The 25,328-nt window shown below is 38.7% G+C and overlaps 1 protein-coding gene across 3 annotated transcripts in view; it reads left to right on the forward strand.

The window, feature by feature from the left end:
- Positions 1-25,328, forward strand: part of GCC88 (GRIP and coiled-coil domain containing 88 kDa) — a 139,835-nt gene that overhangs the window by 76,345 nt on the left and 38,162 nt on the right. For all 3 annotated transcript variants that reach the window (XM_090376621.1, XM_090376622.1, XM_090376623.1), the window contains one exon: positions 11,994-12,118. In XM_090376621.1, the coding sequence (XP_090232747.1) occupies positions 11,994-12,118 (125 nt within the window). The remainder of the gene's footprint in view (positions 1-11,993; positions 12,119-25,328) is intronic.

The following is a 25,328-nucleotide window of genomic DNA, read 5'->3' on the forward strand; positions in this document are numbered from 1 at the left end:
CTCATGTTTGATTGTAGATGCAAAATACTCGTTTAGTTTGTTAGCCACCTGAGAAGGATCCCCAACTGTTCAACCATCGATATCCAGTGGACCAATCTGATTCATCCCTTTCCTTCTAGAGATTTACATAGGTAAAGAACTCTTTTCTGTTTTTCTTTGCATCCTTTGCCAAGGATTGCTCATAATCTGCCTTTTCCTGCCTAATCACCTTTGTGACTTGGTTACAGACCAACTTATATCTATCATAGGCTTCCATGTCACTCATTTATATGTATCCCATGCATTTTTGTTCTCTGCCATATGTCTCATTAGTACAGCTGACATCCATTTAGGCCTAAACTCTGAACAATATTTCTTAGTTGGTATGTAAAGCCTAGTAGCTTCCAAGATAAGTTCTTTGAATGCATCATCAATATATATCATTGACAAGATTTCATGACCTGCCCTGGCAGCCCGTCTGCATTGCTTAGCGAACTTCATATTCGACTGCACAATTACCCCCAGTTACTTCCACTTCCCTGAGTGTAGTACCACACAGTTGGTACGTTTCTCTTCGGTTATTGCTACCCATATGCAGTACTTTGTATTTGTCAATGTTAAACTTCAGTTGCCACTTCTCAGCCCATTTGCCCAACTTATTTAGATCCAGTTGGAGTAGCATACTGTCTTTACTGTCGTTAACAACCCAACGAACCTTTGTGTCATCTGCAAACTTGGACATTAAACCTGATATACCTTCATCAATATCAGTGATAAATATACAAAACAACAATGGACCCACCACCGAAACCTAGGGAACTCCACTAATAACATTTCTCCATGAAGACCAGTGCCCATTGATTACCACTCTCTGTATCCCACTCAACCATTCCTTTATCCATTGTACCAACTTACCCTTAATGCCATATCTCTCCAATTTGTACAGCAGTCTTCCATGTGCAACAATATCAAAAACTTTCCTGAAATCCAAGTATATGATATCAAAACTATTTTTGGCATTCAGTTCCTTTGTGACCACATCATAGTATCCAATCAAATTGGTCAGACAAGACCTTCCTTTAACAAACCAATGCTGTGTCTTAACTATTACTGCAGTCTTGTCTAGATGATCCTGCAATGCTTCTTTAACCAGTGATTCCATTATTTTCCCCGAAACACAAGTTAAACTAACTGGTCTATAGTTACTTGTCACCTTTTGTAAACCCCCCTTTGTGAATTGGTGATACATTTGCCCATCTCCAGTCCATGGGGACCTCCTCTCCTGAGTCCAAGGAAGTTCTCATAATTATGACCTAGGGTTTGCCTACTTCCTTTGCTGCCTTGTTTAATATAACTGGATAGATCCCATCCACCCCAGGTGCATTTTTTATGTTTAACTTCAACAATTTTCTTCCACTTTGCTCTCAGAGTTATTACAAAATCACTTAGCTCTCTTTTAGAGTTTGATAAACTTGTAGCACTCCTCTCATTGAATAACTCTTCATGTGTAAATGTAGATGCAGAATACTCATTCAGTTTATCAGCTACCTGTGCATGATCGTCAATAGTCAACCCATCTATGTTAAGTGGTCCAATCTGATTCATCCCTTTCCTTCTTGAGGTTACATAAGTAAAGAAGTCTTTGCTGTTTTTCTTTGCTTCCTTTGCCAAGGATTTCTCATGATCTGCCTAACCTCCTTTGTGACTTGATTACAGACTAGTTTATATCTGCCATAGGCTTTTGTGTCACTTGATACTTTATATGCATCATCTACATTTTTCTCATCCAACGCTCTGCCAACTTCTTTACTTACTGTTTGCGTCTGTTGCTGAAAGACATTTCCGATGCAGCCACGAATCAACATATTTTGCTGAATCGAAGTGTGTCAGCGGTGGGCCTACAATTTTAAGAAATAGTAGTGAAGAAATTGTTTTTGTCATCAACGAAGCTCTGGTTGGGCTGATGATCAGATTCATTTGTGAAAATCCTCATTCACATTCACTCGATGAAATTGGTATTGGACTCAGAGCATTCATCAAATGCTTTAATTCTTCTGAAACAGTCTTTTCAATTAGGTATTCCCGAAATCCAGGAATTGTATTTCTTTCATTTAACTGTAACCTAATCAACAATTTTCTCTCTTAATTTTCACCAAATGCCAACATTTCGTGTTTAGAAGGTTTTGATACCTTCGTTTTCCTCATTTTCCTTCTCTCTCATTAATATTGTCACTAGTTTGGTCCTTGAGATTGTCACAGACATTCTCTCAGATATGGCAGACAAGATGTACTTGCTACCTGGGAGTCTAAAACGCTGATGGAACTGATATTCGGGTGACACTTGAGTCAAGTGGACCCAATTTCGGCGAAGTCCGGACGGTCTGTGGTAGCCAAATCCTCTGCTTGCACCTTCACGATGGTGGGACTGTTAGTAATACTGGGTATAACCTCCATGCACAAGTACATGGTGGGTGACCACCCAGGTGTGAACCAACATAAGCAGGGGTCGAGGTGTGGCGTGCCCACACCACATGGAGGAATGCCGCCCCTCTATGTTACCAGGCAGTACTAGGTGGTAGATAACTCTCATCAACCGGTGCAATACCACCACTTTGCTTATTGGATGCTTGAAGTGGTGGAACCCATGTTTAGTCTCTAGAGCTAAGTCCCGGTCAACCCTTCGCTATCTCTTCCATCATGCAGTATGAGTAATGCCTTTTGAGGTTATGATGAACATCGTGACGAGATCCAATGTTCCTTACATTTCGAGGGTACAGCTCTAAAACGATGTTCGCAGGCTCGCTGCTAGTTAGTACACCGGACCGAACCTATTGGTAACTCTCTAGGAGGCTTCCGGATCAGCTAGTGTATAATCTTGCTACCTCTACTCTGCCAGATAGTGACTGGAGGGAGTCCGAGTAGTGTGTATGCGGGGAGCATTGTCAAGGCCACATTGTATCAAGGATCTGGGTATATTCTTACCATGTGTACGCCATATTCAAAAATTTCATTACTTCATACAGCATGTCCCACCCACTGTTTCTCACTATTGAATACACAATGAATTGACAAACTAATAGAGCAAGCTTATATGTGAAAAGATCTAAACCTCCAAAGCACTTCCTAATTCATTTCACAAATATACGAGGTCTCAATTCTAATCTCAACGATGTCCATTTCCACTTGCAGTCTGCCAACCCCCATGTACTTTTTCTGACAGAATCTCGGTTATCGGTTGATTCAACTACTGCTCATCTCAGATGCCCAAATTATTCGCTGTATGATTCCTTTCGCCTCAAAGGTGGTACTTGTGCATATGTCCATTCTGATATTCCCTGTCAGAGACTTGGCAATTTGGAATCTCCTCTCTTTGATCTTCTCTGGCTTAAAATCTCTCTACCTCATTGTGTCAAATTCATCTGTTGTCTCTACCGTTCTCCCAACTCCACTAATCACTTGGAGCTCTTTGACTTCCTCTCTTTGCAACTTGACTTTCTACAGTCCAACTTTCCTAACAGTGAGGTAATTTTCCTTGGTGATTTTAATGTTCACAACTCCAGCTGGCTTCCGTTTTCTAGTCACACCGACCCAGCTGGTAGTGATGCTGAGGCTTTTGCAATTACTAATGGCCTTGCACTGATTGTTCATTTACCTACAAGAATACGGGACAATCCTAATCATACAGCCAATACGCTTGATCTTTTTCTCACAAACAACTCTTCTAAGTACACGGTCGAAGTGAGAGGTCCTTTAGGCACTTCAGATCGCAACTTGGTGATTGTCTCTTCTCCAATGGAACCTTAATCTCATGGCTATTCCGAACCTCGTGTTGTTTGGCATTACAAGAATGCAAAATGGGATGACCTGCGAGACTTCTTTTCTTCTTTTCCTTGGTTGGATTACTGTTTCAAAACTTCTGATGTCAACATTTGCTCAGATCGTGTCAGTGAAATTATTCTTGCAGGAATGGAATCCTTTATCCCACACTCCACTTTAAAATCTCGTCCTTTATCTAAACCTTGGTTTTCCAATAAATGTGCTAAGGCTGTTCAAGAGAAGAATGTTGCATATCATAATTGGCGTGTTTCTAATTCTCCAGTTTCATTTTCTGCGTACACCAAAGCTCGCAACAATTGTAAAGCAGTTATTAATCAATCAAAACTAGAGTTTGAACAGTCTAAGAATAGAAAACTTGCTTCTTACCGTAATGGTAGCCGATCATTCTGGTCTCTTGCCAAAGCTGTTGGCCGCACCTTTTTCCCATCTCTGCTCCCACCTCTGTCCAAACCAGATGGGTCGGTTGTCACTTCAGCCAAGGATAAAGCTGACCTGCTAGCATCCCATTTTTCTTCCAACTCATGTATTAATGATCTTGGTAAAACAATTCCCACCATTCCCAACACGCTCCGTTCAATGCCCCCTGTGGTCTTCCGTCAAAAGGATGTCAGAAAGATTTTGACGAATCTTGATGCTAAGAAATCTCCAGGTCCCGATGGTATTTCTCCACTTGTTCTCAAAACCTGTGCTCCTGAATTTGCTAATATTCTTTGCTGCCTTTTTTCATTTTCTTATTCCAAAGTTGTTTTTCCTTCTGCTTGGAAATTTGCTCATATCCAGCCAGTTCCTAAAAAGGATGACAAATCCCTCCCATCCAATTATCGTCCCATTGTAATTACTTCTACTCTTTCTAAAGTAATGGAAAAATCAATTAACCGCCAACTCTTAAACTACCTAGAAACCTTCCATCTGATCAACGATCACCAGTATGGATTCCGTCAATGTCGATCCACTGGTGATATTCTGGCTTATGTTACCCATTTATGGACTTTTTCAATGGAAAGGTTCGGTGAAACACAAGTAGTTGCTCTTGACATCTCAAAGGCTTTCGATCATGTTTGGCATAAAGGTCTTCTAAACAAGCTTCCATCTTATGGTTTGCCAACTGTTTTTAGTAATTGGTTATCCAGTTTTCTCTCTGATCGCTCACTGAGGGTGATGGTAGATGGCTCTCTGTCTTCTAACTTCTCCACTAATGCCGGTGTCCCCTAAGGTTCAGTTTTTCCCCCACTCTTTTCCTCTTGTATATTAATGACCTTCTTCCATTGACTGGAAATCCTATCCATAGTTTTGCCGATGATAGTACATTGCATTCCACTTTCCATTTTGAGAAACCTTGTCCTGCTCAATCAGCTTCAACTTCTAGAAAATCTGCTACCAATTCCTTAAATGCTGATCTTCAGGTAATTCTCCAGTGGGGCAAAGACAACTTAGTTGATTTCAACCCTTCTAAAACTTAGTCTTGTCTTATATCTCGCAAAAAGGATCCTTCTGCTCCTATGCTTATCTTTAGTGACACTCTTATTTCTGGGCAAAATGATATATCTCTTTTGGGGATTACCCTGACTTCTAATCTCTCTTGGCACAACCACATTACAAATATTACTTCCTCTGCATCTAAAAAACTTAGTTTTTCTCTTTCGCTCTTGCGTTACTTTTCTTCCAAACAGCTGCTCACTCTGTATAAATCGCAAATCCGCCCTGCCATGGAATATTGTTCCCACATCTGGGGTGGTGCCCCCAAAACCTCTCTTAGGCTTCTCGATTCCATTCAGAAGAGGCCAGTTAGGTTAATTAATGATTCATATCTACCAGAGTCTCTCCACTTGCTGTCTCATAGACTTACTGTTTCTGCTACATGCCTCTTCTACAGATACTTCCATGGGCACTGTTCTTCTGAATTGGCTTCTATAATTCCCGCTCTCTCTTTCAAAACAGTCCGAACATGTGCCGCCACCAGCCAACATCCATTTACTGTCCAACTCCAAACTCATAGAACCAACTTTTCATCTTCCTCATTTATTCATTCAACTGCCGTTTTTTGGAACAACCTTCCTTCATACGTATTTCCTGAAAATTACAGTCTACAGAAGTTCAAGTCCAATGTCAAATATCTTCTTTGGTCTTCTCAACCTCCAACCCAAGCATGGTACTAAGTACTATAGGTTCTAATACCTCTCGTGTTTGGGGTTTATATTAAAAAAAAAAAAGTTCTTTGAACAAGTTAAATTTGAATTTTTTTTTTGAAACTGTACAAAATGTCGGTGTTATTCAGTTATTCAGGTACTGTGACCATGTAAAGAGAGATAGGCAAAATTTATGGAAAAATGTAGATAACACACTTCCGCAAAACAACAGATCATTATTGGTCGGGGTAAAAGAAAAGCACTCTCTCCTAATTCTCGAACAGGCGCTTACAGTTGATTCACAGTGATGTCCAACCTATGGCCCATGCGGAAAGTGAATTAAAACAACATTTTGAATTTTGTTAATTATCAAAAAAATTTTCTCATAATGTTTTGTTTGGTAAATGTAATTCTGTATTATACTTAATAAAATTTTTGAATATTTTCAATTTTACTTTTACATGTAACACACTAATTTTTTTCAAATCACTTAGTGCAGCCTGCAAAAGAAATCTAACTTTGAATTTTTTTGAATATGGCCCCTGTATGGGAAAAAATTGGACACCACAGCCCATTGTAAGCATTGGGTATACCCCTTGATGTGCTCACTTTTGACCAGAGCTACTTCTCTGTGTGTGGGACATGTGGTCGGGTAGGTTTTACGAGTACCACAAAGTTGTAGAATGGTAATCCTGTTAATTCTTTTAATTCGTGCAGCAGCAGCACTAATTGCCTAAAGGCAAGAAATGCAAAATGTGCATACCGAGTTGTCTGTCCTAATCCGTTCGTTATATAAAAATTTTCTTCAATCAATCCGTTAACTTCCAAGGTTAATTAAAAATAATTCTTTGTGAAACGAGTTCATTAAACAGAGACCCGACTGAGTAATTTAGAATTCTAAAATTTATTATAAAGTTTTATATAGAAAATATCTTAACAATAGAGAGTGAAAAATGCAAATTTAGTTAAATAACTTTAAGCTTATTTGAATAGTAGGTAAACATGTGAAGAAAATTTACGGAATATTACAAATTTCGAAGTGTACTGCATTCAAATGTCACATCATCATCATCAGCCATTTTCAATCCACTGCAGGATGAAGGCCTCTCCAGCAACTTTCCAGTTCCTTCTGTTTTGAGCACTGGCCATCCATTTACTACTCAAAAACTCATGATTTTCATCTATCCATCTCCGCCTTTGTCTTCCAGGTTTTCTTCTAGCTCCTCTTGGGTACCATTCCGTTATTTTCTTAGTCCATCTGTCATCATGTCTTCGAGCTATGTGTCCTGCCCAAGACCATTTTAGTTCTTTAGTTTTGATAAGAATGTCCTTTACTTGAGTTTGCTGCCTAATCCTCTTCTTATCTAACAGTCTGATTCCCAATATAATTCGTTCCATTCTTCGCTGTGTAGTTCTTAGCTTCTCTTCCATTCTTTTGGTGAGTGCCCAAGTTTCACTTCCATAAGTCATGGTGGGGAGTATACATTGATTCATTATTTTACGTTTCAGACAAACTGGGATATTGCTCTTCAGTATGTGACTATATTTCCTGAATGCTATCCATCCAAAATTTATTCTTCTCTTTACTTCCAGCCATTTATCATTATTACAGCTAATAACTTGTCCCAGATAAGTATATGACTCCACCTTTTCAATTACTGCTCCTTCAATCATTATTTCCCTTTCTGTGGCATACTTGTTCATCATTACTTTTGTTTTAGCCATATTCATCTTTAGTCCAAAATCCTTACTAACTGTGCATAACTGATTAAGATTTTCCTCTAATTCTTTGGGATCGTGGCTTATGACCACAATGTCATCTGCAAATCGTAAATGGTTTAGGTACTCTCCGTTCACATTGACTCCTTTCTGCGACCAGTCTAATCTTCTGAAAGCTTCTTCAAGGGCAGCAGTAAACAGCTTCGGAGATAGTGTCTCCTTGTCGAACTCCTTTCTCGATTTTAAATTTGCTACTGTCTTTGTCTAGTCTAATAAAGGATGTAGCACTCTCATATTTTCTTAAAAATCATAATATATGGAGTATCTATGCCTTGTCTTTCCAGTGCCCGAAACATTGCCTTATGCTGTATGGAGTCAAATGCCTTTTCATAATCCACAAATGCCAGGCATAATGGTGTTTTATATTCATTTGCTTTCTCCATTAGCTGTGATATTACGTGAAGGTGATCCATAGTTGAGAATCCTGTCCTAAAGCCAGCTTGCTCTTTCGGTTGATTCTCATCAAGTATTCTTTCTAATCTGTTAGTAATGACCCTTGTGAACAACTTGTAGATATGGGATTACAAGCTAATTGGTCTATAATTTCCAATTTCTGATTTATCTCCTTTCTTATGCAGCAAAACTATGATTGCATTATTCCACTGCATAGGCATCACACCTTTTCTAATGCACTTTGTGAAGAGCCTTGCCAGTTTTTGTGTTATGTCTCTTCCTCCCAATTTTAACAACTCTACAGTAACTTCATCTTCCCCGGGGGCTTTCCGATTCTTCATTTTCTTCAATGCATGTTCTACCTCATCAGGAAGAATATCAGGTATGTTGTATGTGTTGCTACTTTGCAATCCATCTTCCCCACTGCTGGTATCATTCCCTCGCTCCTTGTATAATTCTCTATAGTAGTCTTCTGCTATTTGAATTATGCCTTCTCTGCTGTTTATAAGTACACCATCGCTATTCTTCAGTTTCAGTATCATTTGTCTTTCTGTATTACTGCTCATGGCTGCTGATTTAAATCCTTTGTTTTCCCTTAATGCTTATTCTACTTTTCTTGTATTAAATCTTCTTATGTCCTCTCTGAGTCTCTTTCTAATGGCTTTGCATAACTCAGTATACTCAATTTTCTCCCTGTCAGTGTTTTTCTTGTCTTCATTTGTCGTCTTTGGTTCATCATGACAAGTGTTTCTTGACTAATTTTTTCTTCTTTGGATTTCTGTTTCCCTATAGGTTTCTTGGGCTTTATCACTTTCAGAAAGTTGTAATATTCCTCGTCGATATCTTGGTCCTGAGCAGTCTGCAGAAGCTCAAACTTGTTCTTAAGTTCCAGTACATACTGCTTTTTCTCCTCCTCTGTTATTTCAAAGACCTTTGTATTATTTACTCGAGTCAGTTTTTTCCTTTCCTTTCCTACATCTATATCAAGTGTACATCTTACCATTCTGTGATCACTTCCAACATTTACCTTATTCAGGACGGTAACATCATTCACAATATATCTTCTGTTAGTGAGGATGAAGTCAATTTCATTAGTTGTTAATCCATTTGGACTCTTCCATGTCCACTTTCTGTTCACCCTCTTCTTGAAAAAAGTGGGAATTACTGACATTCCTTGAGATTCTGCAAATTCCACAAGTCTTTCACCTCTTTTATTTCTTTCACCAATTCCAAAATTTCCTATAGTTCCTCTTTCTGCGCTGTTTTGCCTTTTTCCAACCTTAGCATTGAAGTCCCCCATAATAATAGTGTAGTGGGTTTTCTGCTCATCTAGAAGACTCTCAATTTCAGTGTACATTTCTTCAACCTCTTCATCATCATGGCTCGATGTTGGTGCATAAATCATTATAATCTTTAGCTTATACCACTTAGAAATCTTGAGTATTAGTCTTGACATCCTTGGTGATGTACTTTTGAATTCCAAAATGTTGTTTTTAAAATCTTTGTGGACCAGAAACCCAACTCCACCTTCACTCCTTTCACTGTTTCCATTGGTGTACAGCAGATTTCCACTTGATAAACTTATAAGTGATTCATTTCTTCTTCTTGTTTCAGCCAAACCGATGATATTCCAATTCACATTTTCTAATTCCTTTTCCAGCTCTAATATCCTGTCTTCACCGATGAGTGATCGTACGTTATAACAGGCCAAGTTCAATTTCCGTGCATGGCAGCCTGGTCGTACCCAGAGATTCTTAGCACCCTCTGCTTCCACTCTGATCCTCTCGCTGCCTTAAGAGGGAGAGTGAAAGCTGCTGGGGACTGAGGGCCATTTGTATTGTTGTGCTCTCATTGCTGGAGGGTTTGGTCTTTTCCTCTTCACGCTGACCAGGCGTCTTGAAGAGAACCACTCTACACGTTCGTTGCCACCTAAGTGACGTAACAGGGCTTACCATCGAGAAGGTGTGTATGAGTGGATTTTAGGGAGGCAGGCCAACCGGACTTCTCCTAAATCTTCTGTAATAGCATTAGCATTAGCAGAGGCATTTGATGCAAGAAAGCAAGCTTATGCAGCATCAGCCAAAAAAAAAAAAAAAAAAACCACTTCCACTTCACCCCTCTGTTCGTTCAAAATACCTGTCCAGCTGAGCCTTAAACTTATTTAGGCTATCAACCTCCACCACAAGGGATGGAAGTCTGTTCCACCAACCAACCACCCGCTGGCTAAAGACAAATTTCCGCACGTCTATCCTACATCTGTCTTTCCTCAATTTGAATTTATGCCCTCTCAGGTGATTATTCTGAGCTAGAGGAAGAATCCCATCAGCATTGAGCATGCTTAAACCATTCAAGGCTTTATACACCTCTATCAGATCACCTCGCTGGTGCCTAGTCTCCAGACACTGTGATTTGCAAAACTTAAGCCTTTCTTCGTAAGAGCACCCCTTTGTTCCATTCACTAATCTTGTTGCCCTTTTCTGTACTCGTTCCTGCAGCTCTACATCCTTCTTGAAATGAGGCCTCCAGACCTGTATACAGTACTCTAGGTGTGGCCTGACCATCGCCTTATACAATGGAATAATCACCTCCTTATCCCTGCTGGAAAAATTCCTGTATATCATTGACAATACTCCATGAGCTACTCTTGCAGCCCGTCTGCACTGCTCAGTGAGAGCAGTGCAGACGGGCAGTGCAGAATAGAGAGATATTGGATCCCTCAGTGTTTTAGGCTGAGTGTCTGATAACACACAGGATACCTGTTCCCCTCTAAGCCCCCAAATGTCACACTTCACTGTTAATAAAGGTGCCAGTATGCCGTACCCTTGCATACCCTCCCAAAAAAAAGCACTATACGTGTATGTGAACACACCAAAAAAAAAACAAAAAATTGCTATCTTGACTCCAAAATTAGGGATTGAATTGGGACCAACAGCAGACACACCCTTTAGAGAATTTATAATTTACTTAAGCTGCCTATCAGTGTCAGTAAAGTTCAAAAAGGGATCAAAAACCTGAGAATTGGTCAGACAAATTCAGATCTCAGAAAGAGATGGGGGACAGACTTCGTTTAGCCACACTATAAACCCACTCATTAAAACAAATGACTCAGGAAAACCTATATTATTGTAAAAAATCTTGCCCTTGGACTGCTTAAAAATATAATCAGATAATGCTTGTGTTTCTCTCGCCACATATTTTAAAATTGCCATCTCCCATAACCGTATTTATAGTGTATATTTTGGTATGTACTTTCAGCATGATAGAGCTCCTGCACATTATACATCTGGTGATACAATATCTATATCGCACAACTTAGGTTGTGCAGGTGCCATTCATGATTTTCACATAAATTTTTATGGTCCTTATAAACCAGCACATTATGCATAGGTGGACTTTGAAAACAGTTTGTACTGAACGTTTTGTCCAAACTGTTTCATTCAAATGAGACTTACAAAGCACTAATAATAAGGGAAGTTGACCTGGACCTAGAAATTCTTCATTATTGTGAAATTCTTGTTAAAACACTATTCTTTGTAACAGGTTTTCACTGTGCATAACTTTTAAGTTAAGGGAAAATCTCTTTCTCTCCTAGCTTCTTTATTTCAGCCCTCATTAAGCAGTTTGCAAATAAAATATGTGCATATGTCTTATTTGTAAATTTGCATGCATTTAATTTCTAAAAAACCTACAGTGATCAAAAATGTTAGAAAATATTTTCTCCAAATCAGAATTAAAAAACAAGCTGAATATTAATCATTATTCCACCTTGAGTTTATAACTCATCACTTTTAATAAAATAAAAATTTAACAACTTTAATAAAACTGTTCTTCTGCCAATTTTATTTTTATTTCATCTTTAAAAGGTCTTCTTTTTATTAGAAATTCTAAGACAAGAAGATCATGATATACATGGGAAATGTCAAGATGAACTCCAACATCTAAAGGAGGAGTTTGAACGTTACAAATTGAGGGCCCAATCAGTTCTAAAAAGTAAAACCACTAAAGTGAGTATTTACCGATTAATGTTTATGATTCAGAGAAAGTTGTAGTGCACTGGCACTTGGAATTTTTCCAGAAGTTTTTAAAAATCTCTCCTTTTTTGTGGGGAAAAAAAAAAGGTAAATGAGGTGCATGGAGTCTTATACTTACAAAAAACCTGTGGAGATTAAAAATATTAAAAATTGATCACCAATTTCTGCAAATTAGAAATAAAAAAAAAAAAATCACAGCCAGCATTGGCTGGTCATGGTCTTAATGGTCAGGTGCATATTCACAAATAAGAAGTTTGCGTGTTCAGGCCCATATACTGCCATGAAAAATACATGGCCCATTGTGATCTATGCCATCGAAAATTTGGTTGCCTTTAATAATGCTGTATGTATATATTTGCAGTCACAATAAATATGTAAGCTCTTCTGGATCTGCTATATTCAGAATAAACTGAAATTTATTTATTTATTCATTCTCTTTGGCTATTTTAGGCCTATTCCAACAGAGTTTCTGATATGATATAAACATACACTGAGTGATCACTGAATTGTGACCACCTACCTAATACTTCGTAGGTCCTCCTTTTGCCCTCAGTACAGCAGCTATCCAATAGGGCATTGATTCAACAAGATGTCTGAAGCGTTTGGGAGGTATGTTCAACCAAGCTGTGTGTAATGCGGTCAGTAATGCAGGTATGGAGGTGATTGGTGTATCCAGATGCCTGATATGCCTTTCCATAGTGTCCCACAAGTGTTCTATGGGGTTGATATCGGGGGAGTTCGGAGGCCAATCGATATGCTGGAAGTCAGAACTGTGTTCCCCAAACCATTCCTGCACAAGAAGTGCCCGATAGCTCGGTTTATTGTCATCTTGGAAGATACCATTGCCATTCGGGAAAAAGTGTAACATAGCGGGGTGTACACAGTCGGCAAGCAGCTGACGATAGCAGAGACCACTGATACGCTTTCCACATGCACCAGGGGTCCAAGTTCCTGCCAATGAAACATGTCCCACACCATACAACCGCCTCCACTGGCCTGCACTTTTGATACCATGCATGATGGATGAAGAGCCTCATGTTGTTGATGCCAAATCCGTACACGACCATCCACGGTGTGGAGTAAATAACATGACTCTTCAGACTAGCACACCTTCTTCCAGTCTTCTAATGTCCAACTTGCATGCTATTTGCACCAGTCGAGTCTTTTATGCCAATGAACCTTCATTAGGAGAGGATGCCGTCTGCTGGTATAGCCCATATGTGCGATGAAAGTCATGCCAGATATTGTTCCGGGTTGGCCCGTGTTGTTTTGGTTAGTCAACTCTTCAACAGTGCTGCACCTGTTCGCCTGTACGAGATGTTGGACCCGGCGCTCACCTCTAACATCAACCTTTCGCTGACCTTTGCAGTTTTGCTGTCTGGTCGTTGTTTGACCATTTTGACGCCAGTCCTGATACACTTTAACTACAGTGGCTCTCGAACACCCCACCAGTTCAGCCATTTGGGAAATCGAGGCACCAGCTCATTGAGCACCCACAATCTGTCCTTTATCAAAGTCCGATAAATCCTTCATTTTACCCATCACGCTTGGAATATTACTACCTACTGAACCACTGACACCTTATCTATGCTGTGTAGGTCAACTAACTCCACACTCTCGTACCTCACATAGTCGGTGGGTCACATTCAGTTTTCATAGGAGTGGTCATAATTCAGTTACCACTCAGTGTATATAAACATATATTACAATTTAATTTATTTTTATTAGTATTATTATATCTTCACCAGTAAATTTTTTGGCAGGTAAAATTTAAATTTTTATGAAAAATATTTTAAATTAAATTTAAAATATTTAAATTTGGATTTAAATTTTAATGACTATTTGTGCATGGTTATATATTGGTAACTGTAAAAATAAACAATAAATGCTCTACACAAATGACTCATGAAATATATGCAGATATTTCATGAGTCATTTGTGTTGGCTAGTAATTGGGAACCATCACTTTCAATTTCATTTTTGATTCATCAGGAATTTTTTAAAAATTCCTAGAAATATTTATAGTGAAAAATAATTTAATTGTCAATGAAATTTTAACATTTTTTAATTAAATTAAATATAGTTTTTATTCTTACAGTTTACAAAATTTGTTGCTGTTCTTTATTCCTGTATAAATATACATTCATAAGCAGGTGCACTTTGGCTCTTATGTGTCTAAGCATAATGTCTAAGTTTTCTGGTGCTACAGTGGTTAGCAAAGTGGTTAAAGACAGGAATCAGGATATACTACTCCATCAAGAACTGGATAAATTAAGATAGGTGGAAAAGTGGAAATTGAGGTTTAACATTGATAACTGTTAAACCTCAGTTTGGGTTGCAGTAATCCCAGAACATTGGGTAGTACCATACTCAAGATTGGGTAGTACCATACTCAAGGTAGTGGAGATTGAAAAAGGTTTAGGGGTAATTGTATAGTTCAATATGAAGTTCTCTGAGCAGTGCAGACAGGCTGCTAGAACAGCCCATGAGATTATGTCAGTGATATATTGGAATTTTGCCAGCAGAAACAAGGTAATTATCCCATTGTATAAGACAGTAGTTAGGCTGCATCTTTACTACTGTATAAAGGTCTGGAAGCCTCATTTTAGAGAAGATGTGAATCTGTTGGATTTGGTGTAAAGAAGAGCAAAGAAAGGGTGTTCTTACGAAAAAAGACTTTAGTTCTATAAATTATAGTATCTTGAAACTAGGCACCTGCAAGGGGACCTGATTGAAGCATTTAATTCTTTAAATGGATTGGGTAAACTAAATGCTGATTTCATCCTTTCTCTTTCTCTGACTGCCAATGCACCATTAAAAACCAAATCAACCAACCAACTTTCTCTGACAATGCACAAAAGGGGACATAAATTTAAAAAGGAAGGATTGAAAATTAGTAGAGAGGATGGACAGATGATGTGTGTGTGTGTATTGTAGTTTTTTTGATGCCATATAAGCTTGCTTCCTGTCATCATTTGCCACTAATAATACTAATACTGAATATGCCCTGGCCAGCCCATGGATCTCACTCCCATTGAGCATCTATGGGGTGAACTGGAAAGGTATATTAATTAGTACAATCCTCAGCCCATATCACGAATTGAGAATAGTTCTTTACATGAATGGTCCATATTCCTCATATCAGAAAACCTTGTTATCAGAAAATATTCCTCAAAACATTGTTAACTCCATGCCACATTGTGTCAGAGAAGTGATTCAGGCCAACCAATGTCAATCTAACCCAACCCATAATTAGTTTATAGTCCAAACAAATTGGCGTGCCAGAGATTATATGTGCCTTAATTATGTAAAGCCTATACCATGTCATATATAATTTTTGTATATGGTAATGTTTTATAAATAAATAAAAATGTACCAAAGTATTTTGCCTTCCATTTTTAATAGCGTATTGCATACCATATGTGTACAAAAAATTAAAATGTGCAGAATGTTTGATCATCTCTTTAATTAGCTAGGAAATACACATAAAAACTTGCAGGACTCCATTAAGTTCCCTCACCACCACCAATGATATCTTTTAAGGTTCTGCCTTTGGATTGATGTTCTTCATTATTTATATTGTTTGAATTTATAATAAGCATTAGAATAAGCTGGATTTGCCCAACCCGTGGCCCACCCATTCTTTCACATTGTGTGACCTGTGTTATTGGTCACTCAAGTTTAAAACTTAAAACTAGTGCATCAATTTAAAGTTTCACATTGACTTTTAAAATATCCATTTTCTGTAGAATCTTATTATTGCTTCTTAATAATGTTTTATGTATCTTCCTTAGACTTTAACAATATTATCATAACCATATAACAAGAATGTTATTAATCATATAATAGTGGGGCGCCTCCATAGCCAGGTGGGAAGCAGCAGTGCATAGCACACGCTTCTTGATTAGACCGGGGTTCGAGCCGATCACCACCGAATACGGAGGATGCGGAAAGGTCAGGGAATGACCACCGCATATTCCCGGAGCAATATAGCCTTAGTTGCTAATGCTCCTAAAAAAAAACCCAAACTCATATAATAGCATACTAAAAATTTTTTTTCAATAGAAATATAGTAGATTTAGTGCATTTTTAACCCTTATTTCGAATGTACAGCCTGTTTTTGACCAACACTGTCTGTTTGCAAGATATTTTATATTTTAGTTTTCACAAACTTAGATTTGGTCTGTCTTTGTATTAATTGGACTGCTGATTGAGAAGTTATGGAGTCTGGATCTTGCTGTAGTGGTCAATTTTCCCTAGTTTCTGACTATTCTGTCCCCTTTACCTGCTTCCTGAGAGTCAGTGATTTATAAAGCAAACCTCACAGTTGGGTCAATTAGTCTGTTATTAGTGTGTGAGTTAGTGCTGTTAGATATAAGTAAACTTGTGTGCTTTTTATAGTTTTTAGTGTCAGTTGAAGTTGAATGTGCTTTTAAAATATCATGTCAGTCTGTTAATTCACCAAATAGTCTTTGTTATGTGTATTGATTACATAATTAAATCTCTATAATGAGAGTCTATAATGCCCCTATTGAAAAAGCATATGAATCTTATTTTGGCTGCAAATTAGAAAATCGGGACAATAACTGTGCTCCTAATATGTGCTGCACTAATTGTGTTTTGCATCTCAGAGGCTGTTAAAAAATAAACTTTAAAGTATTGCTGTAATTTGCTGTTTTTGTGATGTGGAGGGAGCCAACCAATCATGTCAATGACTGCTATTTTTAAATAACTCAAATTAAAGTAGGGAAAGATAGGGAGAAAAAATTGAATATCCAGGTATTCCATCAGCCATTAGACCAACTAGTCAGAGTGACAAATCACCTATTACAGTTCCTCCAGAAATAGGAAGGTTAGAATATGAAAACAGTCAGTGCAAACTCTGGATCAGAATACAAATGCCCAGACCCTAAAACTCGGAGTGAATTAAACAATCTTGTTTTTAAATTCATCTGAGACACGAGCAGAGCTTTTGGGATCTAGGCTAAGGAAATTAAATTTACTGCAAAAAAGATATGGCTGTATCTATCTGTATTTCATAAATGGCAAAAATAGCTTTCTTCATATTTTGCGATGGAATGCACTTCGTTACTGTAATGTTGTTGATGGACTGCTTCATGTTCTTGGAATAAAACATAAACAAGGGCCCCGGGTGCCAAGCGTATTTCGAGGCCAAGCGATATTCTTGTGATATATAGAGTGCTCTTGTAAAGCGATTGAAGTTATTTCCTTTTAAGTTCCTACATTTCTATCAACAGTCTTTCTTTAAAACTAGTTCTATACTTGAAAGCCACAAGTTAGAACACAGAAAGGAAACACACCTTTCTTTTTCCTATATTTCTAGTTCTACTAATCAACTAACACTTCAACCGCTTGGCCTCCGAGCGGCACTGCTCCTGCCTCCCTGTGGTGGGGCCGGTAACCTGGGGAAAAAGTTATCCTCCAGGGCTAAAAGGAGTAACGATAAATAAAAATGACTATCCAGCTCTAGAGCCTTCAAACTCAAGGCTAGATAAACCAAGTGATGATGAATTAAGCCAACCAAAAAGGCTCCGAAGAGAAGTGCAGTGCAGTGAGATGCCAAACTTTCTGGTGATACACTCTCTCTCCAACCAGCCTGTCAGCAAATTATCTTCATTCGTCATCCAAAGATTTTTGGAACCCATTGCTGGAACACCAAAAATGGTTAAACAACTGCAATCCGGAGACCTACTTATTGAAACAGCAAACTCCAAACATTCCGAGTGGCTGCTCAAAACAACGACATTCGATGACCTGCCAGTATCTATTACTCCACACAACACCTTAAATTCCTCGAAAGGCGTTATAACTGAATGGGATCTACTTACAATATCTGAAGAGAAATTAGTTCAAGAACTGAGTAATCAGAGCCAGATGCATAATGACAAAAAAAGATGGAAATCTCGTCCCAACTAGATCAATCATTTTAACTTTCAGTACCCCGGATTTGCCATCCTCAGTAAAAGCTGGCTATTTAAACTGCCGAATTCGGGCTTATATCCCTAATCCCATTCCTTGTTTTAAATGCCAAAAATATGGACATTCCCAACAAGCATGCAGAGGAGAATCTATTTGTCCTATTTGTGGTTTCAAGGAACATACACAAGCAGACTGTTCAGCATCAAGTCCCTTATGCCCCAACTGCAAAGAAAGTCACCCAGCCTTTTCAAAATCTTGTGAAATGTGGAAAACAGGGAAGAAAATTCAAAAATATAAAATTGAGCACAAAATCACATACCCTGAGGCACGCAGACAGGTTATATTTACCATGCCCAGTCGTTCATATGCATCTCACACTCGAAGCTTTAATTCAACAGCAGTACAAACAGATGTATCAATACCTCCCAGCACATCTCTGGCTAATTGGTTTAAAAATACATTATCAGACTCAGGAAAAGACACACATCAAACTAAAACCAGTGAATCGACCAACACTCCAATCATCATCCCAACTGATACTCAGATAGTCACACATGACAAAGAAAAATTAAAAACTACTAAAGACAACAAGGAACCTGAATCATCCACCAATAGTATGGAAGTAGATGTATGCTCAGATCATGAAGAACCCATACTAGTACTTCATGCAAATGACACTATGGATACTGGATGCCCCAGCTTCCCAAAAAAAGTCCGGAAAAAATGTTCCTCAAACAAAAAACAGTTAGATGCAGAGGTTTTCGTTGCAACACTGACGATATTCAATATCTAATTAACCGATATTCTCCAGTTGCCTTCTGTTTACAGGAAACTTGCGTAACCTCACAAAATTCTCCTTTGATAAAGAACTATTGCCTTTATCAAAGAGATTGAAATAAAGCTAATGCTGCCCGTGGTGATGTAACAAGCCTAGTGAATTCAAAGATCCCAACTAAACATATCCCAATTCAAACTGAAATAGAAGCTGTTGCTGCTCGTATAACTCTCCACAGTGCAGTAACACTTGTCTTAATCTACCTACCGCCAAACCGTACGTACTCTTTAAAAGATCTTGAAGATCTCTTTATACAGATACCTCCACCTCTCTGTATATTAGGGGACTTTAACGGGCACCACCCCTTATGGGGCTCTCCTAAATTAGATAGATGAGGTAGCCTAATTGAAAGCTTTTTAGAGGCACTAAATCTCACGGCCCCGAGTGCCAAGCGATAGTTCCCAAGCAATCTTTCTAGTGCGTTTTCTAGCGTTTTTCCTAGAGCGAGTACTAGTGATTTCATAAACCCTCCACCGCTTGCAACGTTACTGCTTCCCTCGCTGAGCAACGTCACTCCTTCAACGCTAGCAACGTTACTGCTATCGCTAGCAACTTACTGCTCTCTTATTCTTCTGATCGCTTGGTCACTGGTTGGCACCGCTCCTGCCTCCACGTGGCGGGGTCGGTAACCTGGGAGAAGGAAGCTCCTCTCCCGGGGCAAAAAGGAGCAACAATGGATTGCGACGAATATCCACCACTAGAGCCAACAGGCTCTCAACATATTGACACCCGTAGAAGGGAACATGATCCAAGTCTCTCAAAAAGAATGAGAACAGATTCTAGCAAACCAGAACCACCAGCTTTTCTGATAATGCATTCATTATCGAATCAACCAGTAAGCAAATTGTCCCCCTTTGTCATTCAAAGATGCCTTGAAAACTCAGCAGGAACACCAAAAATGGTAAAACGACTCCAGTCAGGAGATCTATTAATTGAAACCTCGCAGGCAAGACACTCTGAACTCTTATTGAAACTTTCAACTATAAGCGGAATCCCAATCAAAGTCACTCCGCATAATACACTGAACTCCTCCAAAAGTGAGTGGGATTTACTAAATGTCACCGAAGAGGAAATAGTTACGGAATTACAAGAACAAAAAGTAACACAAGCAAGGCGAATCATGATCAGAAAGGATGATAAACTAGTTCCAACACGAAATGTCATATTAACCTTCAGTACACCAAATTTACCAAACTCAGTGAAAGCAGGCTACCTCCACTGCCGTGTCCGGGGATACATTCCAAATCCCTTAAGGTGTTTCAAATGCCAAAAATTCGGCCATTCTCAAACAACATGCAGAGGAGAAATTACATGTCCTAATTGTGGTTCGAAAAATCATTCTCAAACAGATTGTACTGCAAAATCTCCAGAGTGCCCAAATTGTAAGACTGATCACCCAGCTTATTCAAAATCATGTGATTTGTGGAAAATGGAAAAAAAGATACAGAAGTTTAAGATTGAAAACAAAGTATCATATCAAGAAGCAAGAAGACAAGTCAAGGTAACAATGCCAAAATGCAGCTATGCCACTGCTACCCAAAACTGTCAAGCTGTTGCTATCCAAACGGAAGTGTCAATCCCACCTAACACATCCATTGCCGAATGGGCACGATCTGTACTTTTGACAAATCAGCCCGCTAACAAACCTGTTTCAATCGACAAAATAAACAATACTCCACTCTCAGTTCCATCTAAAATTACGTCAATTGATAAATTACAAAGGAAACCACAAAGGCAACGCGCCACTGAATTGCAACAAACAAATTCAAGCAGCATGGACAGCGAAGTTATAAATGTACAAGAAGAAACAGTCCTTGATCTTCATGCAGAAGATGACATGGAAACTGGATGTTCATCTACTGGTACCGATGAGGTAGAAGGGAGTACAGAATACGGATGCCCTTTTTTTCCAAGAAAGGATAAGATAAAACATGATCGTCAAAAGCAAACTGCTCCATCTTACAAGAAACAGACAGAATCATCTTCCCTCTCTAAAACCAAATAATGATGTACATCGTACAATGGAATTGCAGAGGTTTATGCAGTAATACCGATGATATATATGATTTGATCTCGCAATATAATCCGGTAGCCATTTGCTTGCAAGAGACTTACTTAAATCCAAAGGTAACTTATTCGATTAAACATTTTACCTCCTATAGAAAAGATAGAACTTGTTCAAGCCATGCACATGGTGGAGTTGCAATTTTAGTGAATTGTAAATTTCCAGCAAGAAACATTCCTCTTCAGACCCACTTAGAAGCCGTTGCAATTCGTGTAGCAATGGGAAAAACAATAACTTTTGTCTCTTTGTACCTTCCACCTAACAATATTTACACGTTGCAAGAATTAGAAGATCTTATAAAACAAATACCATCTCCTTTTTGTCTTCTTGGTGACCTAAATGCACATCATCCGCTATGGGGATCTGCTCACATGGCTATTAGAGGGCACTTGCTAGAAAAGCTCATAGACCAAGTGAACCTATCTTTGCTAAACACTGGTCAAAACACCTACACTCATCTCTCCACGGGATGTATGTCGGCAATTGACTTGTCTATTTGTTCCCCTGAGTTATTTCCTATTATTGATTGGACGATTTTAAATGATCTGCACAACAGTGATCACTTCCCAATAATATGCAGAATCCAAACAACGCAGACACCTTGCCCTGATCATCGGGTATTATGGAAATTTTCTAAAGCAGATTGGGAAAAGTTTTCTGTCTCCATCTCCTTTGATAGCCAATTGATACAACTAGGGTCCATTGATGATGTCACCGAGCATATTACCAAACAAATAATAGCAGCAGCTTCCAAAGCAATACCAATGTCTTCTGGTTCCAAACACAGAAACCTTAGACATTGGTGGAATGATGCTTGTACCATAGCGAAAAAGGAAAAAAATAAAGCCTGGAATCTGTTCCGTAAGTTTCCAACCACCCACAACCTAATTCAGTTTAAAAGGCTTAAGGCAAAAGCACGACAAATTAGAAGACAAGCCAAAAAAGAATCATGGATACGGTTTGCATCTTCTATCACAAAAGACACTAGCAGTAAAATTATTTGGAAAAAAATTCGACAACTAAATGGCAAATTTTTACCGGTTTCTGCTCTAATTTTAACCAGGAACGGACAAGAAATATCTTCACCAGAAGAAATAGCCAATGCGCTTGCAGAGACTTTCTCCGAAACTTCCGCCACTACTGCTTATGATACTTCCTTTCTACAAACTAAAGCCATAGCAGAAAAATATAAGATAAATTTCCAAACTACCCAGTTTCTAGCCTACAATCAACCTTTCCGTCTTTTTGAACTCCAAACAGCAATACGCAGATCAGCAAATAACGCTGCCGGAGCTGATGGAATCTATTATGTAATGTTAAAACATCTAAACAATATATCTCTGAATTTGCTAATAACGTTCTTTAATCGGATCTTCCTTGAAGGTGTATATCCCTCTACCTGGCATCACTCCGTTATTCTAGCCTTTCCAAAACCAGGAAAAGATCAATCACTCGCACAAAATTATCGACCAATATCCCTCACCAGTTGTCTGGGTAAAACTCTAGAAAAGATGATACACAGGCGACTTACCTGGGTTCTTGAAACTGAAAAGCTGCTAAACAACAATCAATTTGGATTTCGACAAAACAGATCCACTTTAGATCTCATGGTGAAAGCAGAGACTAATATCCGTAATGCTTATGTGAGAAATGAACACCTTGTAATGGTAAGTTTGGACATTGAAAAGGCTTTTGACACAACCTGGAGGTATGGTATATTGCGAGAACTTTATTCCCTAGGATTGCGGTGACATTTACCGAAATTTATTCAAAACTTTCTCCAAAACAGAACTTTTCAGGTTCGTTATCAAACAGTACTTTCTCGTATTTATAACCAAGAAGGTGTCCCACGAGGGTCAATACTTAGTGCTACTCTTTTTTTCACTCAGGCTGAACACTATAACCCACAACATTCCCAATACTGTCGAATTATACATGTACGCTGATGATCTCACTCTATCTTGCAGTTCAAAAAATATTCACACCATTGAAAGACAGCTGCAACTCTCCATAAATAAGCTTGAAATATGGACACAGCAGAATGGATATCGTATGTCAGAACAAAAAACTGTTGCAATTCACTTCTGCAAAAAACGCAAGCCGGAACCGGAACTTCGGCTAAAGAACCACCTGATACCACTCACCAGTAATCTTCGTTTCCTAGGTTTAATATTGGACACCAAACTTAACTTTGTTTCTCACATAACATATCTCCGAACTTTATGTTTAAAGAAATTAAATATTCTTCGGTCCATTTCTGCCATGAAATGGGGTGCCGATAGATACTCTCTGCTACATCTGTATCGTGCTCTTATCAGTTCTCGATTAGATTATGGAGCTGTTGTCTATGACTCTGCTAGGAAAAGTGCACTAACCAGACTGAATACCATCCAACACAGTGCCCTTCGTACTTTGCTAGGAGCCTTTAGAACCTCCCCTGTCCAGAGTCTGTATGTAGAGGCGTATGAACCTCCACTTCATCTTAGAAGGAAAATGCTGCTCCTTAATTATGCAGCCAAAATTCAAAGCCTCCCAGCCCATCCCGTTCGACCATTGCTTCTCAACCCTGATTGGATCATGTTCTACAGCAGCAAAGTTACAGAAAATAGACCCACTGGTATTCGATTAAAAGAATTGATACATGCCTGGGACCTAAACTTTGACAATATGCTTCAAGAGAATGATATACCTGATCCACCCTGGTCTGTAACTCTCCCTCACTGTGATAACTATTTTCAGCAATGGGGAAAGAAATCCCTGCCAGATGAAAGTATTAAACAGCTCCATAAAGGCCATGCCCTCAATAATGCTCAACGCTGTATAATATATACAGATGGTTCGAAAACAGACTCCTCTGTTGGTGCTGCAGCTGTCTTTTCCTCTTTTACACTTTCTATATCACTACCAGTTGAGTGTAGCAGTTACACTGCAGAATTATACGCAATAAAATTAGCCCTAGAAAATATAAACACTTCCCACAATACTAGCAGTATAATATACACAGATTCCAAGAGTGCAGTGTCTGCATTGGACAATAAACTTTCAATATCGCATCCCATCATAAAACAAATTTTTTCCTGCTTAAACCACCTACGAATTAAGAATCATACAGTGTTATTTTGCTGGATCCCAGGGCACGCTGGTATCACAGGTAACGAGAGAGCAGATCAGGCAGCCAAACAACCAATCAGTGCAATAACATCACATTACCAAGTACCATACATAGATTATTTGAAGCGCATTAAAAAAACCTATACAATCCAGTGGTCTGAAATCTGGAGGTCACAAACGAACAACAAATTGCTCGAAATCAAAGAGGAACCAGCACTATGGAAATCTAGCTTAAGGAAAAACAGACAAGAAGAGGTTGTGCTAGCAAGATTACGCATAGGGCATATGCATCCGACCCATATATATCTACTCAAGCAGGATGTCCCACCTCAATGCACTCATTGTGCTTTACCACTTACCTTCAAGCATATACTCTTAGATTGTAAGCAGTATTCCTATTTCCGAAGGAATAGTTTCCCTTCAATCTCACAACTGAAAGAGCCTCTATCACTTGCCCATATTATTGGAAACAATGCAAATTTAAATGAATTATTTACCTTTCTTAAGCAGATACAAATGTATGATTTTCTATGATTAAAAACTGGAACGAAATTTTATATAAAAATATATCATAGGAACAGGCACATCTTGGCCCTAGTTGCCCTTGTGCCCAAAAATACCAATACCAATACTAAATCTCACTGTACTCAATACTGGTGCACGACACATGTACATCTCCCAACAGGACACACCTCAGCAATAGATCTCTCAATTTGTTCACCAGTACTGGTCCCGACCATAGAGTGGTATGTAATAAATGATCCCATGGGCAGTGACCACTTCCCAATAGTATGCAACTTTTTGATAGCACAGACTCCTTCACTCAACACTACAGAAAATGGAAATTTGTCCGAGCAGACTGGGCAAAATTTCAGTCATCAATCTCCCTTGATGAGGAAAAAATTCGCCTCCAACATATTGATGATGTGACAGATTACATCACGTTGCGTCTTCTAAATGTGGCTAAAGACACAATACCACTATCATATCTGCTGGGCCAAAAGCATTATAATTACTGGTGAAATGAGAAATGCACCAAAGCCAAGAGAGAAAAAAATAAAGCCTGGAATTTGTTTTGGCAATGTCCGATCACAGTCAATCTCATTAATTATAAGAAATTAAGAGCAAAAGCACACTTCATACAAAAACAAGCCAAGAAAGAATCCTGGACCTGTTTTGCATCCAGTTTTCACAGAAACACTGATCCGAAAATAATATGGAAAAAAATTAGA

The sequence above is a fragment of the Mastigoproctus giganteus genome, chromosome 6, assembly GCF_048544385.1.
Source record: "Mastigoproctus giganteus isolate SK-2022 chromosome 6, ASM4854438v1, whole genome shotgun sequence".
Taxonomy (NCBI): domain Eukaryota; kingdom Metazoa; phylum Arthropoda; class Arachnida; order Uropygi; family Thelyphonidae; genus Mastigoproctus; species Mastigoproctus giganteus.